At 35.5% G+C, this 19,194-nt stretch overlaps 1 protein-coding gene across 3 annotated transcripts in view; it reads left to right on the top strand.

The window, feature by feature from the left end:
* The window catches only part of LOC137638768 (organic cation transporter protein-like), a 55,453-nt gene that overhangs the window by 13,403 nt on the left and 22,856 nt on the right, over positions 1-19,194 (top strand). Inside the window, exon 1 of one of the 3 annotated variants that reach the window (XM_068371122.1) lies at positions 2,072-2,087. The exons of 1 other annotated variant lie outside the window; for it this stretch is intronic. In XM_068371122.1, the coding sequence (XP_068227223.1) occupies positions 2,075-2,087 (13 nt within the window). In that variant the 5' untranslated portion in view covers positions 2,072-2,074. Of the gene's footprint in view, positions 1-2,071; positions 2,088-7,528; positions 7,595-19,194 lie in introns of those variants that run through there. One more of the 3 variants, XM_068371124.1, reaches the window with a different exon arrangement.

A 19,194-nucleotide genomic window follows, 5' to 3' on the forward strand; every position in this document is an offset into this window, starting at 1 on the left:
AAAGTGTTTTTGCAAAAAAAAAAAAAAAAAAAAAAAAAAAAAAAAGATTAATAGGTATGCTAAAGGTAATTATATGTCCTCTAGCTTGTAGTTTGGCTTTCGCAATGGCCTTGGAGCATGAGGTACCTTATTTACTGTTTGCAATGCTGAACGCAAATCCCTTGATTATGGACAAGAATTTCGTATGATTAGCCTTAATTTTAGTGCTTCCTTTACTCGTGTTAATTAGGAGGTCCTTCCTTCAAACTTAAACAATGTGAGTTGGTAGATTTTTTTTTCTTGGCATCCTTATTAAGTTTTCAAGAAATGGATAAAAAAGAGTATTTGTTGATGGGCACTATGGTGAGTATAGGAATGTAATATCTGGTGTTCCTCAGGGGAATGTTCTTGGCCCATTATTTTTCATATTATAATTATACGTATGATAGACAGTTTGGCCCTGAAAATCAACTTGTTACATATACAGATGACACTACTTTCTTTTCATCAGCTCCATCTCCTGAATGTGGATGTATGCTTGCTGAATCACTCAGTAGAGATCTAACTATATTAGTGCATGGTGCCAGTCATAGAAGAGGAAGCTGAGCCCTAACAAAACTCAAAATATTATCTTTGAATAAGTCATGAACAAGCTCCTTAACATCTAGATTATGCATTGATTATGTTTGTTTTATCTGTATACAATTCATTTGAAATTCTATGTAGGATTCTTGGTTGTAAATTTACTTATGAGAATTACCTTCGGTCTGTTTCATCTTCAGTTGCTCAAAACGGTAGTATATTGAGAAAATATTTCAAGATTTTTTATGATCACTCTATACTGTGGATTTTTTTTTAATTATTTCATTCTACCATGTATTGAATAGTATTGCTGTCTGGTATACAGATGCTGACTCTCACCTTAATTAGTTGGACAAAATTTGCGGTCTTTTAAATTCCTTATCCCTGATTGGTATATTAATCTCCGGCAACATCATTCAGTTACTGCTTTATGAATGTTGGATAAGGTTTTTAATAATTCTGACCATGCTGTATATCTTGATATTCCTATACAGTACGTAGTTATAGGTATGCAGTTAATTATATCAGTCTTGCCTTTTTCATCATTAGGCCTAATACTGTGACCAGATTGTGGAATAATTTTCCTAATCAGGTAGTTGAATCGATGGAACTTCAGAATTTCAAACTGGTAGCAAATGTTTTTCTGCTGAACATATTAACAGAAGTCTCGTTTAAAAGGTTATAAATGAATTATATATCAATGTTGTTATTAACTTTTATATATATTGTATATCTATTTACTATTTCACTTTCATAGTTTATTCGTTACTTCTCTATATCCTATCCACACTGTGCTGCTTTCCATGTTGGAGTCATTTTGCTTGTAGCGTTCTTCTTTTCCATTTAGGGTTGTAACGTGGCTTGTAATAATAATAACAATTTGAAATAATCTATCTTCTCCTTTTCAAACTCCTTAGTCATATGCAGCATCTACACATGCCGGAATTTATACGTAAGAACTTATTTAACGGTGTCTTTTTTTTATAGTATATATATGAAATATGTGTTTTGATGTTGTTATGGTTTTTAAAATATGTTATTTTAATTTTTCATTATTTCTCAGATCATTTATTTCCTTATTTCCTTTCCTCACTGGGCTATTTTTCCCTGTTGGGCTTATAGCCTCTTTCTTTTCCAATTAGGGTAGTAGCTTAGCTAATAATAATAATGATGATAATAATAATAATAATAATTTTGTTTTTTATGAAAGAACATCATCCAATGCGTCACTAAATAAGAGCACACAAAACGTTGACCTTTCGTTAATGACAGATATCCCGCTTCATTTACCCTTAGGGATGCAAAGTCATTTATGCAGTAGCCCTGGGTCCACCATTTACAAGTTTCTACTATTTACGATGCCCTCGCCACACTACTTATGTTTATTACCCCGTCTCCACCGAGGTGGGCTAGAGGTACTGTTTTTGTCAGATTTCTTTGTCTGTTTGTTTCTTTCTTTTTAACTTTAGAGAAAAACTAATTGACTGATCTACTTGAAATTTTCAGGAGATGCATGGACCTCATAGGTAATGAAGATCAAGGTCAAAGTGACCTAAAAGGTCAGACTAGATTTTTTACTATAATTCCATCAAATATTATCCGATTTATACTGGAAACCAAGACAAAATCTACATTTTCCAGTATCGCAAATATAATTTACTATTATTGACGGATAATACAACCCTACTAAAACAGAAGAATGGTAATCTTTTCTTGGAGTTCATGTTCGAGAGGATAGGTTTGCCAAGTATAATACCGATTGTTTTTCATATGTATTTATTCACGTTCATCGGGCAATAGATTTTTAATTTAAACATTCCGGTTTATTTCTTGCTCATTCATACTCTCACAATATCCAGTCTTTGCATTTGTACTACTCCATAAGTCACACTTCCTTTAAATTGGGTTATTGCCAGAAGACAATTATGAAGTTTTGTGTTTACAGGTGCTAATTAAACCTACATTGCTTCAATTCATTCTTAATCGGCTTGCCATTTAGTTTACATTGAATTATTCAATGAAATTTGTAAAGAATTTTGCATCATGATTACGAACACATAACCATACACTATATATATATATATATATATATATATATATATATATATATATATATATATATATATTTATATATATATATATATATATATATATATGTGTGTGTGTGTATACATATATATATATATATATATGTATATATATATGTGTGTGTGCGTATACACACACACACACACACACACACATATATATATATATATATATATATATATATATATATATTATATAATTTGCAATAATTTTCATTGACAATTCTTGTCGGATCTCGATGCGCCGTTGGTGGGGTGTGCCATTTTCAAGCAACTCTTTTCTAATTTACTATTTTCAGATTTTCAATTCAAAACTTAATTGAAACCCACTGTGTTGTTCCAATTCGGTTAGATTCCATCCACCTACAATATTAAGCATTACACAGTAGCCTTTATCAAGAATTCATAATGAATTTCACCAAAAAAAAAAAAAAAAAAACGAAACAGAAAAACTAATTATATAAGAAACATATTATCTCTCTTATCTTCGCCAGGTTATACTGAATTATGTGATAAGCTGAGAAGCCACTGAACTTTCGTCCTTGATTAAAAGAAATTTCGACGCCGACCTTTTTATGATTTGGTAGAAGAGATGCTGTTAGCTCTCGAAACTTGGATGCTGGAGAGTAAGCGTCCCATGAACTCAAGGGCGTAGAGTATGAAGTGACATAAAAAAAGATCTCTCTCTCTCTCTCTCTCTCTCTCTCTCTCTCTCTCTCTCTCTCTCTCCCTCGATGTGGGTCGGTCAACGTGCGGTTAAGTTCTCGAGAGGTAATTTGCATGTCAATGTTCGTGGTCCCAAGCTTCATTGACAGTTTGTTTGACAAACAAGAAATAACTAGCTATATTAATCATAGATTATTTACAAGGAGAGAGAGAGAGAGAGAGAGAGAGAGAGAGAGAGAGAGAGAGAGAGAGAGAGAGAGAGAGAGAGAGAGAGCTTCGTATTATCCTACCAACTGCTTTCTTGTTAGGTGGTTCTGTAGATATATATATATATATATATATATATATATATATATATATATATATATATATATATATATATATATATATATATATATATATATATATACGAAAAGGACTGTCTTCCCCCTTTTCTTTGAGGTATTTAAAAGCCAAGGATTTCACTTTCGAATCTGCATAACCGCGATCTTCAAGAGAGGCCAAATAATGTGTGCTTTACTCTTTATTTATAGCCAATATTCAGCAGTAAATACAAGACTATTCGTTTCAAAAATAATTTTCTTAAAAGGATGTGGTAACAAATGAGGTATTTGTAAGCGATATAAGTATACAAATGAGAGATTACGTAAGTAAATGAGGTACTTTACTCTCAAACATAATTTGTTCTAACCAAAGATATTTCATTAACAAATCAATTCTGTTTTAGCCACTGCGAGATTCGGCTACAAACCACATATTTTGGAAGCAAAACGATTGTGTAAATAAAAGGTTTTAAATGATAATTGAGGTATTTTGTCGGTAAGCGAAGAATGGTTTTTTTTTTTTTTCACTGAAATTTTGGAAAAAAAGATATGAAATATTCATAAGATTTTTTTTTTTTTTTTGTCAGTATAGCATAATTTTGGTAACAAAAGAAATTTTTATTTAAACTAGAGACATTTTGTTACAAATAAATTAAACAAAGAAGGTTTTCTTGATAAGTAATATTTCAAAGACCAAAGGGATGGGTAGCCGTATGCTCTTAAGCAGACCAAACTCGAAGGGAAGAAGAGAATTAAGAATGAAAGGAGAATGCGATCAAAACCGAAGGAAGGAATAAACTTCTTTTTTTTTTCTTAAGTGTCGGGAAAACATAAGGAAAAGACTATTTCAAAGGTTGGTAGACGAAAGAAAACTCGCCCGTGCAATCACAGAACTTTTTTTTTTTTTTTTTTTTTTTTTTTTTTAATAACCAAGCTTTGGAGTAGAAGTAGGTTTTTTTAACTTGAACCAAGTGATTGAAAACCGAAATTATCATAATTGGGAAAAAACTTTATTTAAGTTTTCTATCCTCCATTACTTTCTATTTACAGTATATCTATTGGCCTTTACATAAATAAAAATGTGATAAATACAAAAAACAAGAATCGCATATTGAGATAAAAAATGAATTTTATTCTGATAGAAAATAAGATTCAAAGAATGGGTAAACATTAAGACTAGAAATATAAAGAGCTAATATTGTTGCGCAAGGAATGTACTACAGTATATAGTGACGCAGTTTTCATCGTCATAAACAGGTAGTGGCTTGACGAAACCAAGAGCTCACTCACTGCAACATTCTGTTTATTTAGTTGATCTTACTTTTATGTACGTGTTTGTTATGTTTCTTCTTTCTCTTATAATTTTCTTATTTTAAGTACCACATATACTATCACTATTATTATTATTATTATTATTATTATTATTATTATTATTATTATTATTATTATTACTTGCTAAGCTACAACTCTAGTTGGAAAAGCTGGATGCTGTAAGCCCAAGTTTCACGACAATTTTGGTTTGATTTTGATCATAATATTTTATATAGATGTATATTTATTTTGTCTGAGAAAGATCTAAAAAGATATTGAAATATTAAAAGCAGAATAAAAGCAATACAGCATATGGGTATTAACATTTACCCATTTATTAACTCTGGCCACGGGATTGTCCTACGCCATACACTTAAAAATTTGCATTAAAAAGGCGATAAATGCCTGGCAACATTTATTCCAGGATTATTACCTTTTTAAAAACTGATATATCGACGTAAAGGAGTGATATTATGGTCACGAACTCGTAAAAGATAATAAAAAGGTAAGGTAAAATTACGGTCGTCTGTATTTTACTAAAATACGACTGAGAACCGTATATTTAACGGAGAATTTGCCATTAAAATTGTGGTTTTATATACATATCCATATACGCACATGTATGACAATGCTTTATATTTGCAGACTTTTTTCTATCACCTATAAACGAGATAGATTATTGGAATTAGGGACCTATTCCCTTCGGTTTCCCCGTTAGGTTTGCATGTTATACATAATAATTCATCGGATTTGTGCCTAATTTTGACCTTTGCGCTCGCATCAAGCCCCCAAGATTTTTAAATTTCACGGATGATTGTCCAATAACTTTTTGTTTTACAATACAAGGAAGTTGGTTAGGTTAGGTCAGGTAAGTTGCTCCAGCGTTCGATCCTCTTTTTCCTAAGTATATTTAATAATAAAGGTAATCCAGGACTAAAAAGGATGGTGGGTGATTTGTGTGCCAAAAGAACCTTGACATATGCATATGCCCAGCTTTCATTTACTCGGATCCATCTGCACTTCCCTTCCATATGAGTGGTTGGTTAAGTCTGCCCTTCGCTCGCTCGACGACTGAGGTGTGTCGACATTAACGAAACCCATAATTATTGCGTATCGAAGTTCATCCACGTTTTGTAAGTGCGTAAGTAGAACGCAATTCCTGGTGCCTCCCGATTGGAATTTACTCTTAAGCGGGGTTTACATGGTCGAGCTGCTCGCCCAACCGGGTTGTCGAACCTGCTTGTCAAAGGGTTCAAAGAGGTGGAATCAGTCACATACGCACAAGGTTTATGGACAATGAAGCCCCGCCCACAAAAGTCAGGCTAGGTCTAACTTCCTTCGAACCGTTCGACGAATGAGTTCGACAACCAAATACCCCGTTTACAAGTTCGAACATCACTACAAACACTTGTCTGTCGAACTGCGTTCGACGAACGGTTCGACCGTGTAAACCCCGCTACAATCATAACTCAGTAGATGGAGAAGTTGAAGGTGAATGCTTTTAAAAGGGCTTTCGATACGTCATCTCTTTGGCCTAGGTTTTTATTTCTGGTACTTTAATCTTCTCGCTTATTAAAATTCTAGTGTCAGGAAATAGAGTGGATCTATTATAGTGATAAACTTAAAGCATTATGTCTTTTTAAAAGAATTATTTTTTATGGGTAATGTTGCAGATAAACAGTATTGTTAATATTAATATTACTAGCCAAGCCACTAACCCTAGTTGGAAAAGCAAGATGCTATAAACCCAAGGGCTGCAACAGGGAAAAATAGTGAGGAAAGGAAATAAGGAAATAAATAAACGATATGTGAAGTAATGAATAATTAAAATGAAATATTTTAGAAACAATAGCGACATTAAAAGAGATATTTCATATATAAACTAGAAAACTATAAACTATCAAAAGACTTATGTCAGACCCTATGAAGATGATTATGGGTAATTGATGGGGAGGGGATATTTACAAAGGCGTCTAGGGCGACGGTTTCTCTTCAAGAATGGCGCAGTTCGTAAAATAATGCTTCGGGCAGTTTCTGAAATTTCTCGCCTTACCAGAAAACCTGCGACGTAGCAGTGTGGACCGAAAAAACAAAAAACTTTGAGAGAGAGAGAGAGAGAGAGAGAGAGAGAGAGAGAGAGAGAGAGAGAGAGAGAGAGAGAGAGAGAATCCCTTTCACATAGTGCAGCATAGCCTTGACGTGAGAAAAAAATGACTATCATCAAATATATTTTCCTCATATGTTATGCGATTTATTAGTTTTACCTTGTGTGTGTGTGTGTGTGTTTTTTTTTTTTTTTTTTTTTTTTTTGAGGGGGAGGGGAGGGGGTGATGAAGACATCGCCCTTGAAGACCTAAGCTTCATCGGCACCTAGCTTATTTCCCAGCATGACCTGGGCCCCGTAAATAAACGGATAACTGTCTGACAGAGCTGCCCATTCGGGAAGAGTTGTCGATGGATTTGTGTGTTCGCAAGACCTGTCTGGAAGTTCGGCCTCGTTTTTTTTTTACCGCATCTCATTCGCCCCTCTTGTGTCTCCCGTGATGTCACTGGGACGTCGAAGCATCCTTTCGACAGTGTAGTCGGAGCAAAAACCTAGAGTGGAGCGTCTTCCGTTGTGACACGGACTTGCGTTGAGCTTCGCATGTGAGTACATCACGGTGTCTCGAGGATTAACTTTGATTGATGTATCACTCGGTAAGGTGGTGTAATTAAATGTTTATATGCTCGCGTCACGAAGCTATTTAAGAAGTTTTTTTTTCATTTGGTTACGTATTTGTGAGGATTAAAAATCGTGTGAGATCTGGCGAAACATCGATATTATAAATTAGTTTTTATTTTCTTCTAAAATAAAAGGTAAGTCTTACTTATGTGCTGTTGTGATTTTTTTTTTCTATTCTGGGATTTGATGGACGCAAAGTGATCGTTAGATAGAGTTGCGCATTTATAAAGTTCTTCATATTAGCCTTTGTTATCATTGAAACTTATTTAATTTCAATAATTGTTCATCCTTTGAGATCGAGCTTACAATAACACACACAGTGTCTATATATATATACATATATATATATATATATATATATATATATATATATATATATATATATATATATATATATGTACGTGTGTGTGTGCATATGTTGTAATCGCTGGTGGTATTTATCAAACAGATGCATTATGACTGTAATCAGGTAATTTTAACTTCAAACATACCTTGATAACGCGACATGGAAAATCAGTAAAAAAATTCACTCTTAATAAGGCTGAATAAGCAACAAACATGCACATAGGCATGAATTTTATTGTTCAATGCAAATGTTTTTATTTACTCATGCTTTCAACTCAGAGATAAAATGATTAATGAATAATCAGAAAGGTGGTTGGTTTGGATGTATAAAAATCAATATGTATATATAAAAACTACATTGATTATATGATTAGACGAATATATAGATAAGACCTGAGGAGTGCCAGACATCGGATACCAAAGAGCATCAGAGGAATTATTCAAGAGATAATTAAATTCTCCATCAGAGTAACTTATAGGGTATTAGTCATCTTTCAGTTGCGTGGATACAGTCGTAGTAGTCTATTTGTTTGTGTGATACTGTACTTTACACTCCTTATCTTCAATCTTCTGACTTTACTTGTATTATTATATAATTAAAAGCTCAAGATAGAGACGACTGGCGAAATCTAACCGAGACCCTTTGCGTCAATAGGGGTAGGAGATGATGATGATGAAGATTTTAATATAATTGAATATTTACCGTTATATCTAAAAAAAAAAAAATATCTTAAAGAGGTGATTTATCCTTCCTTTATAATATGATTATAATTTAGATCATCATCTAAGGGACTTGATCTTGGTAGTTGTGACACCAGATAACTTGCGATCAATCAGATATCAGAGGGAAATGCGTTATTTTGCCTAACAATAGACTTTCTCGTATAAGAAAGTAATTCGTTTACATATGGATTAAGTTGTTGGATGTAGGCTATATTGTATTCTATCGATGTATGTACTCTCCGTGCTCTTGTTCGTACAAGATACGTTGTTTTATACTGATTATATATTTTTGTTATCTTCAATGGTGGAAGACTCGCTGCTTTTTTCTCTTTCTTGGAGAAAGACAACATGCTTTTTCCTCTTCCTTGCCAAATATATGCTGCTTTTTTCCTCTTCCTTGGAGAAAGAAAAGATGCTTTCTTCTCTTGGAAAAAGACACGCTGCTTTCTCCTCTTTGTTAGAGAAATACTAGATGCTCTTTCCTCTTCCTTGGAGAAAGAGATGCTGCTTTTTCCTCTTCCTTGGGAAATATATGCTGCTTTCTCCTCTTCCTTGGAGAAAGACACACTGCTTTTTCTCTTTCCTTGGCGAAAATCTTCTTTTACTTCTTATTTGTAGAAAGTCACGATGCTTTTCCTCTTCTTAGAGAAAGGCATTGGTTTTTTTTATCTTCCTTGGCAAAATACACTGCTTTTTTTTTTTTTGGCGAAAGACTCGCTGCTTATTCATCTTCCTTAGCGAAAGACACTGCTTTTCTTCTTCCTTTCATCTTCCTTGGTGAAAGACACGCTGCATTTTCATTTTCCTTGGTGAAAGACACTACTTTTAATTATTTGTAGAAAGGCACTCGACTTTAGCTCGTCCTTGGAGAAAGACAGTTATCTTATCACACTTGGCAAAATACACTGCTTTTCCATTTCCTTGGTGAAAGACTCACTGCTTTTTCATCTTTCTTAGTGAAAGACACTGCTTTTTCATATTCCTTGGCAAAAAAAAAAAACGCTGCTTTTTCGTCTTCCCTGACGAAAGACTGCTTTTCCAATTTCCCTGGCAAGAGACACGCTGCTTTTTCATCTCCCTTGGAGAGAGATACACTGCTTTTATTCTCTTCCTTAGAGAAATACACGATGCTTTTTTTTCTTCCTTGGAGAAAGACACGCTGCGTTTTCATCTTCCTTGGCGAAAGATACACTGCTTTTTTTTATTTTCCTTTGCGGAAGACATGCTTCTTTTGCCTCTTCCTCTTACTGAAAGAGAATTTGATTTTTTTACTTCTTATTTGTAGAAAGGCACGCTGCTTTTCGTCGTCCTAGGAGAAAGACACATTGGTTTTTTATCTTCTTTGGCGAAAGACACTGTTTTTTCATCTTACCTGGCGAAAGACACTGCTTTTTCATATTCCTTGGCAAAAAGCACGCTGCTTTTTTTCATCTTCCCTAACGAAAGACTACTTTTTCATCTTCCCGGCCTAAAGACACACTGCTTTTTCATCTTCTTTGGAGAGAGATACACTGCTTTTATTCTCTTCCTTAGAGAAAGACAAGATGCTTTTTCTTCTTCCTTGGAGAAAGGCACGTTGCGTTTTCATTATCCTTGCCGAAAGATATGCTTCTTTTTTCATCTTCCTTTGCGGAAGACACGCTACTTTTGCATCTTCCTTTTACCGGAAGAGACTTTGATTCTTTTACTTCTTATTTCTAGAAAGGTACGCTGCTTTTCCTCTTCTGAAGAGAAAGACACATTGGTTTTTTATCTTCCTTGGCAAAAGAAACTGCTTTTTCATCTTCCCTGGCAAAAGACACTGCTTTTTCATCTTCCTTTTACTGAAAGAGTATTTGATTCTGCACTCTTTACTTGTAATGATACAGCTCCTGGACCCGATGGAATTCCATATCAATGAATAAACATGTACCTGTTAATACAGAATTATTTATTTTAAGCATTATTAACAGAATATGGCATGGGCATAGTTATCCAAGTGTTTGGGAACCAGGCATTATTTTAGCCTTTTTAAAACCCGGTAAGGACAAGTCTTAAGCTGTAAACTATCGACCAATTGCATTGATATCTTGCCTATGTAAGATCATGGAGAAGATGGTCAATACAAGACTGATTTTTATTATTTGGAAAAGAAGGATATTTTATCTCCTGTCCAGTATGGCCTTAGAAAAATGTGTTGATACGACTTGAGTTCTCTATTTGTGAAGCCTTTGCTTCCAAACAGCACCATGTAACAGTCTTATTTGACCTTGAAAAGACATATGACACTGCATGCAGATATGGTATACTTGAAACCATTCATAATTTGGGATTACAAGGAGAGTTATCATTGTTCATTAAATCATTTATTTCACAGAAATTTTCAAACGAGAGTAGGGTAAGCTCTATCAGAGAGGAAATGTCAGGAAGAAGGAGTCCCCCAGGATAGTGTGCTGAGTGTAACCAATTTGCACTAGTCGTTAATGGGATATCCTCTGTCATTCCTCAAGGTGTTCTCTCAACACCATTTGTAGATTATCTCTCCATATCATTTGCTGGAGCTAGAATGGCAATGGTTGAGAGAAAACTACAACTCTCAATTGACAAAGTTATTCAGTGAGCTGATATGAATAGGTTCAAGTTTTCGACAAGCAAAACTACAGTTGTCCATTTCTGTCATATTCGGGGAGTACATCCAGACCAAGATCTATTCATCAAAGGTTAACGGATCCCATGTGTAAGTGAAGCTAAATTTTTAGCATTGATATTTAAATGTAGTCTTACATGGGTTCCTCACTTAAAGGCATTAAAAGCAAAATGTCTTGAGGCTCTGAATCTTTTAAAAGTATTGTCCCACACATCATTTGGAGTAGACCGCAAAACTATTTTCAAAAATTTCAAAAATTAGTTGTGTGTGAAATATACTCCTCAGTCATCTTAATTCGATTAAAGATATTATATTCTATACATCATGCTGGTGTTAGATTGTCCACAGGAGCATTTAGAACTTCGCCTATCCCAAGTCTCCTTGTTGACGCTGGAGTATTGCCTTGGGCCCTATACTGAAAGTCTTCTATTGTTCGGTATTGGTTTAGGTTGCAAAGACTTCCTAATTCTTTAGCCCGTTACACAACAAACTTTGTAAGGCATTGTAGATATTTTGAATTGCACCAAAAATTTCCTCAACCTTATGGTTTTCGGGTAAAAAAAAATTAATAAACAGTCTTGATATAACAAGAAATAGAGTTCATCCGTTTAGGATATCACCAACCCCTCCATGGAAGTTACCAAAATTTTCTTTGTATAGGTATTTTATTGGTATAAAAAAGAACCTGACTGAATTAAGAGCTATATCTCTTTTTATGGAACATGTGGAAGAGCATAGGGAATTGACTTTTATATATACTGATGGCTCTAAATCTGATGCTGACATTGGATTTGGAGTATATAGTAGTTCTTTTAACAGTAGAGGTGTACTTCCTCAAATATCTTCCATATTTACTGCCGAACTATCTGGCATACTAACTGCTATTGAGAAAATAGTGTTAAAAGAGGAGGGAAATTTTACCATTTTAAGTGATGCAAGAAGTGTCCTACAAGTTTTAGAAGTTTTTAATTCCAGTAACCCTTAAGTTTTAAAGATTTTAGAATGGCTTTTAATTATTGTCCTGAAAGGTATAACAGTTCGATTTTGCTGGGTTCCGGCGCACGTAGGTGTGTCTGGAAATGAGGAGGCAGATTCACTGGCAAAGAATGCTGCAGCAGAGTTGCTACCAAGAAGGCATCCCGTTCCCTGTAATGATTTTTTACCGACAATTAAGAATTTTATTTATGATAATTGGCAATAAGATGAGAGAAATAAGTAATGTTATATCCCCTTGAAGGTATAATGGGATGCCCCGAAAGTGGGAGACTACTCTTTGTCGTCTCCACATTGGTCACACTCAGATGACATATGAGTTTCTGCTGGTTGGCCAACACCAACCATATTGTGACGAGTGTTTGACAATGAGGCATTTGTTGACTGAATTCCCCACTTATAGCACAGAAAGAAACAGATATCTGTTTGAGGCTCAAGGTGAGGATGGCAGGTTCATTCATGCCAAGATCCTTGGACACGATTTGTCGTACAATGCTAGCGGCATTTTTAGATTTATTTCAGAAGCAGGTCTTCTGAAAGCTATTTAACTTTTATAACATATTTGCTTTTGTGGTTTTAATTGAATATATAATTTTTTCTACTATTTATTTATAATTCACGATATCGGCGTCAATGACCTATGTCAGGATGCCAGAAAACTTCAAATGATTCATTCATCTTCTCTGGCAAGATATGTTGCTTTCTCCTCTTCCTTTGAGAAATACACATTGTTTTTTCCTTTTCCTTGGTGAAAGGAACCCTGCTTTCTCTTATTCCTTGGTGGAAGACACACTGGTTTTGCCTCTTCCTTGGCGAAAGATACTTTTACTTCTTATTGGAAGAGAGGCATGCTGCTTTTCTTCTTCCTAGGAGAAAGACACACGTCTTTTACTTCTTATTTGTAGAGAGGCACGCTGCTTTTCCTCTTCCTAGGAGAAAGACACACGTCTTTTACTTCTTATTTGTAGAGAGGCACGCTGCTTTTCCTCTTCCTAGGAGAAAGACAAATTGCTTTTACTTCTTAATTGTAGAGAGGCACGCTGCTCTTCCTCTTCCTAGGAGAAAGACAAATGGCTTTTTCCTCTTCCTAGGAGAAAGACAAATTGCTTTTTCCTCTTCCTAGGAGAAAGACAAATTGCTTTTACTTTAATTGTAGAGAGGCACGCTGCTCTTCCTCTTCCTAGGAGAAAGACAAATGGCTTTTTCCTCTTCCTAGGAGAAAGACAAATTGCTTTTTCCTCTTCCTAGGAGACAGACACACTTATTTTACTTCTTATTTGTAGAGAGGCGCACTGCTTTTCCTCTTATTTGGCGAAAGGCACAATGCTTTATCATTTGGCTTGGTGAACTACACGCTGCTTTTTCCTCCTTGGCAAAAGATATGGTGGTTTTTCTGCTTCCTTGGAGGAAGACGCATTGGTTTTTTATCCTCCTTGGCGAAATACACGCTGCTTTTCCTCTTCCTTGGCGAAAGACTCGCTGCTTTTTCATCTTCCCTGGCGAAAGACACTGCTTTTTCATGTTCCTTGACGAAAGGCACCCTGCTTTTTCATTTTCCTTAGCGAAAAACACTGCTTTTCCCCCTTCTTTGGTGAAAGATGCGCTGCTTTTTAATCTTTCTTGGCGAAAGACAAACTGTTTTTTCAATTTCCCAGGCGAAAGACAAACTGTTTTTTCAATTTCCCAGGCGAAAGACAAACTGTTTTTTCAATTTCCCAGGCGAAAGACAAACTGTTTTTTCAATTTCCCAGGCGAAAGACAAACTGTTTTTTCAATTTCCCAGGCGAAAGACAAACTGTTTTTTCAATTTCCCAGGCGAAAGACAAACTGTTTTTTCAATTTCCCAGGCGAAAGACAAGCTTTTTTTTTCCATCTTCCTTGGTGAAAGACACGTTGATTTTTATCTTCCCTAGTGAAAGACACTATTTTTTCATTTCATTGGCTAAAGACACAATGTTTTTTCATCTTTCCTGGCAAAAGACTGCTTTTTTCATCTTCTTAGGCAAGTCACACTACTTTTTCATTTTCACTGGTGGAAGACATGCTGCTTTTTCATCTTCCCTGGAAAAAAACACAGCTTTTTCATCTTTGGTGAAGGGTACGCGGATTTTTAATTTTCCCTGGTGAAAGACACTCCTTTTTTATATACCTAGGCGAAAGACACGCTTCTTTTTCATCTTCCCTGGCAAATGACACTGTTGTTTTCATCTTCTTTGGTGGAAGACATGCTGCTTTTTCATTTTCCCTGGTGAAAGACATGCTACTTTTCCATCTTCCTTAGCAAAAGACACTGCTTTTTCATTTTCCCTGGTGAAACACACTGCTTTTTCATCTTCCTTGGCAAAAGACACGCTGCTTTTTAAGCTTCCTTGCCAAAAGACGCTGCTTTTTCATCTTCCGTAGCGAAAGACACTGCTTTTTGAGCTTCCTTGGTGAAAGACACGTTGCTTTTTCATCTTCCTTGCCAAAAGACACACTGCTTATTCATCTTCCTGGCCGAAAGATATTATTCCATCTTCCCCTCGAAAGACATTGCTTATTCATCTTTCTTGCCGAAAAACACAATGCTTTTTCATCTTCTTTGCTGAAAGACACGCTGCTTTTTCATCTTCCCTAGCAAAAGACACGGCTTTTTCATCTTCCTTGGTGAAAGACATGCTGCTCTTTCATCTTACATGCCAAAAGACATGCTGCTTTTTCATCTTCCCTAGTGAAAGACACTGCTTTTTCATCTTCCTAGCCGAAAGACTTTATTTCATCTTCCCTTACGAAAGACACTGCTTATTCATCTTTCTTGCCGAAAAACGCGATGCTTTTTCATCTTCCTTGCTGAAAAACACGCTGCCTAGTTCATCTTCCCTGGCTAATGAGACTGCTTTTTCATCTCCCTGGGCGAAAAACACGCTGTTTTTACATCTCCCTTGCCGAAAGACACGCTGCATTTTCATTTCCCTAGTGAAAGACACTGCTTTTTCATCTTCCTTGGTAAAAGACACGCAGCTTTTTCATCTTCCTTGCCGAAAGACACGCTGCTTTTTCATTTTCCTATCCCAAAGGCTTTATTTCATCTTCCCTAGCAAAAAAACACTCCTTATTCCTCTTCTTTGCTTAAAGACACACTGGTTCATCTTCCTTGCCGAAAGACACGCTGCTTTTTTCCTTTTCCCTAGCGAAAGACAATGCTTTTTCATCTTCCCTGGTGAAAGACATCGCTTTTTCATCTTCCTTGGTGAAAGACACGCTGCTTCTTCATCTTCCTTGCCGAAAGACACGCTGCTTTTTCATTTTCCTATCCCAAAGGCTTTATTTCATCTTCCCTAGCAAAAAAACACTCCTTATTCCTCTTCTTTGCTTAAAGACACACTGGTTCATCTTCCTTGCCGAAAGACACGCTGCTTTTTTCCTCTTCCCTAGTGAAAGACAATGCTTTTCATCTTCCCTGGTGAAAGACATCGCTTTTTCATCTTCCTTGGTGAAAGACACGCTGCTTCTTCATCTTCCTTGCCGAAAGACACACTGCTTTTTCATTTTCCTTAGCAAAAGATACGCTGCTTTTTCCTCTTCCTTGCCGAAAGAAACGCTGCTTTTTCATCTTCCTTGCCGAAAGACATGCTGCTTTTTCATCTTCCTTGCCAAAAGACACGCCGCTTGTTCATCTTCCTTGCCGAAAGACACGCTGCTTTTTTCATCTGCCCTAGCGAAAGACACTGCTTTTTCATCTTCCGTAGCGAAAGATACGCTGCTTGTTCATCTTTCCTGTCTAAAGACACGCTGATTTTTCATCTTCCTTTGCGAAAGACATGTACCTTTTCATCTTCCCTAGCAGTAGACACTGCTTTTTCATCTTCCCTAGCAATAGACACTGCTTTTTCATCTTCTCTAGCAAAAGACACTGCTCTTTCATCTTCCCTGTCGAAAGAAACGCTGCTTTTTCATCTTCCTTTGCGAAAGACATGTGGCTTTTTCATCTCCCCTTGCAAAAGACACTGCTTTTTCATCTTCCTTGCTTAAAGACCTTTTTCCTTTTTTCCTAGCGAAAGACACTGCATTCATCTTCCTTGCCGAAAGACACGCTGCTTTTTTCATCTTCCCTAGCGAAAGACACTGCTTTTTCATCTTCCCTAGCGAAAGACACACTGCTTGTTCATCTTCCCTGTCGAAAGACAAGATGCTTTTTCATCTTCCTTTGCGAAAGACACGCGGCTTTTTCATCTTCCTTAGCAAAAGACGCTGCTTTTTCATCTTCCTTGCTTAAAGACTTTTTTTTTTCATCTTCCCTAGCGGAAGACACTGCATATTCATCTTCCTTGCCGAAAGACACGCTGCTTTTTCATCTTCCATGTGAAAGACACTGCTTTTCCATCTACCTTGGCGAAAAATAAGCTGCTTTTTTCTCCTCTTCACGGGCGAAAGACAAGCTTTTTGTTTTTATCTTCCCTGGCAAAATACACTGCATTTCCATCTGCCTTGGCGAAAGACACACTGGATTTTTTTTTCTTTATTTATAATAAAGGATATCGGCGTCTATGACCCTCTATATCAGTATGCCAGATAACGGAAAATACGGTGTTTTCTTCTCTTCCTTGGCCAAATATTTGTTATTTTATCCTCTTCCTTATTGAGAGATATATATGTTCGTCTTCTTGGTAGATGGTATATTTATATTACACACATACGTATATATATATATATATATATATATATATACATATATATATATATATATATATATATATATATATATATATATATATATATATACACAGTGTATATATATATATATATATATATATATATATAGAGAGAGAGAGAGAGAGAGAGAGAGAGAGAGAGAGAGAGAGAGAGAGAGAGAGAGAGAGAGAGAGAGAGAGAAAATTCTAGTGGTCTGAGTATACCTATTGTGTTAGGGTTTGTTATTACCCAATTTCTTGAAAGAGTACTCGAACAAAAGCTTACCTCATAACTCATACTGACACTATCATTATTGCCATTAATGTTTTTTTTTCTGCTTTTTGCTGTACTTTTGCTCTGAAGGTTTGAAGTGAACAAGTATGAATTTGTAAATAGGTGTATATATCTTGATGTATATACTGTATGTACGCCATATGAAGGGGAAGCAAACTCATGAAGTTCAGTATAAATCCATCTATTGAATGCAAAGAATAACTATAAATATACATTGAAACAATTAATACATTTTTAAATAGTGAATGATCCAGTCAGCGGATGAACATAGTCCAGAGAATTGGATAAACTCTCTCTCTCTCTCTCTCTCTCTCTCTCTCTCTCTCTCTCTCTCTCCCCCTGGGAATCCTAGGAGGTTTGAACCTAAGAATCCAGTATCCGGTAAAATCCAACCATGTGGTTTCGAAAATGGTTACAAAACCCTTGGAGGTTGCAGGCGGGGAGTCATTCGACAGTCGACCATGAAGAGTGATAGGTTCTGAGCATCATTTGATGCTGTGATCTTTCGTTGGTCTGGTTGGGTTCAGTGAAGAAGTTTCAGCTGGAGGCATCGCTTAATAGAGGTAGAGTACACTTTATGATATGAATTAAGCAGCATTTTAGAAAATCCATATTGAATTTATTTTCTAAATTGCTTTCACCGTTATATGATGTATTTAAGTAAGAGTTTGTGGGGTGAAGTTGCTAGCCCTATGGCAGGCTTCATTGGATGGACTATAATGTATACGCAAATACGCACACACACACACACACACACACACACATATATATATATATATATATACATATATACTGTATATATACATATATACTGTATATATACATATATATACTGTATATATAAATATATGTATTATTATTATTATTATTATTATTATTATTACTACTACTTGCCAAGCTACAACCCTAGTTGGGAAAGCAGGATGCTATAACCCCGGGGGCTCCAACAGGGAAAATATTCCAACGAGGAAAGGGAACGAGGAAAAATTATTTTAAGAACAGTAACAATATTGGAATAAATATTTCCTATATAAACTATAAAAACTTTAACAAAACCATCGGAAAAGAAATAAAACAGAATAGTATATATTTAGATAGATATCCTTGCACCCATACGTACAAATTTTTGCTTCCCACCCCCTCCTCTTTTTCTAACTCCAACCTGCTGGTTCGATAATTTGTGGGAGAGTGTAGTTTCCGAGTGTACTATCCGGGTAACCCTCTCACAAGAGTATGACTACTCTCTCTCTCCCCCATGAGTGTGACATGGGGAGCGATTATTATTATTATTATTATTATTATTATTATTATTATTGTTGTTGTTGTTGTTGTTGTTGTTGTTGTTGTTATCTGAATAAACAAATTACTATATGTAAGAGGCCGTCAGACTATTCGTGACGAAGGACTGACAAACAGCAGACGTAAATCAACAAACTAATAAACGTGAATAGTAAATAGTTATGACATGATGTTTAAAGGTACATCTCTCTCTCTCTCTCTCTCTCTCTCTCTCTCTCTCTAGAGTAATAGCATTATATGCCGATAGCTAATTTCCGGTTGCTGGTTCGAATCCTGCCACCAAAACACAAAAACCTTATCAAAAAAATGATTGGAAATGTAGGTAAAATCCAAGAGAGATTAAATAGACTTAGCAGAACTATCCAAAACAATAAACAAACTGAAAACCTAGACATTCGTAAACACAATGAGACAAAAATTGAGGAAAGAAATTTGTTTTAAATTTTAAAGGATGATATGGAAATATTAACAGAAGAGATGTAGGTAAAAAAATTTCAGAGGATTTCTTTACAATGCTCTACATTTAGTCTGCAATACTGATACAAGAAATAATATCGCCGATAGAAATATTGA

This window comes from Palaemon carinicauda, chromosome 3, assembly GCF_036898095.1.
Source record: "Palaemon carinicauda isolate YSFRI2023 chromosome 3, ASM3689809v2, whole genome shotgun sequence".
NCBI lineage: Eukaryota > Metazoa > Arthropoda > Malacostraca > Decapoda > Palaemonidae > Palaemon > Palaemon carinicauda.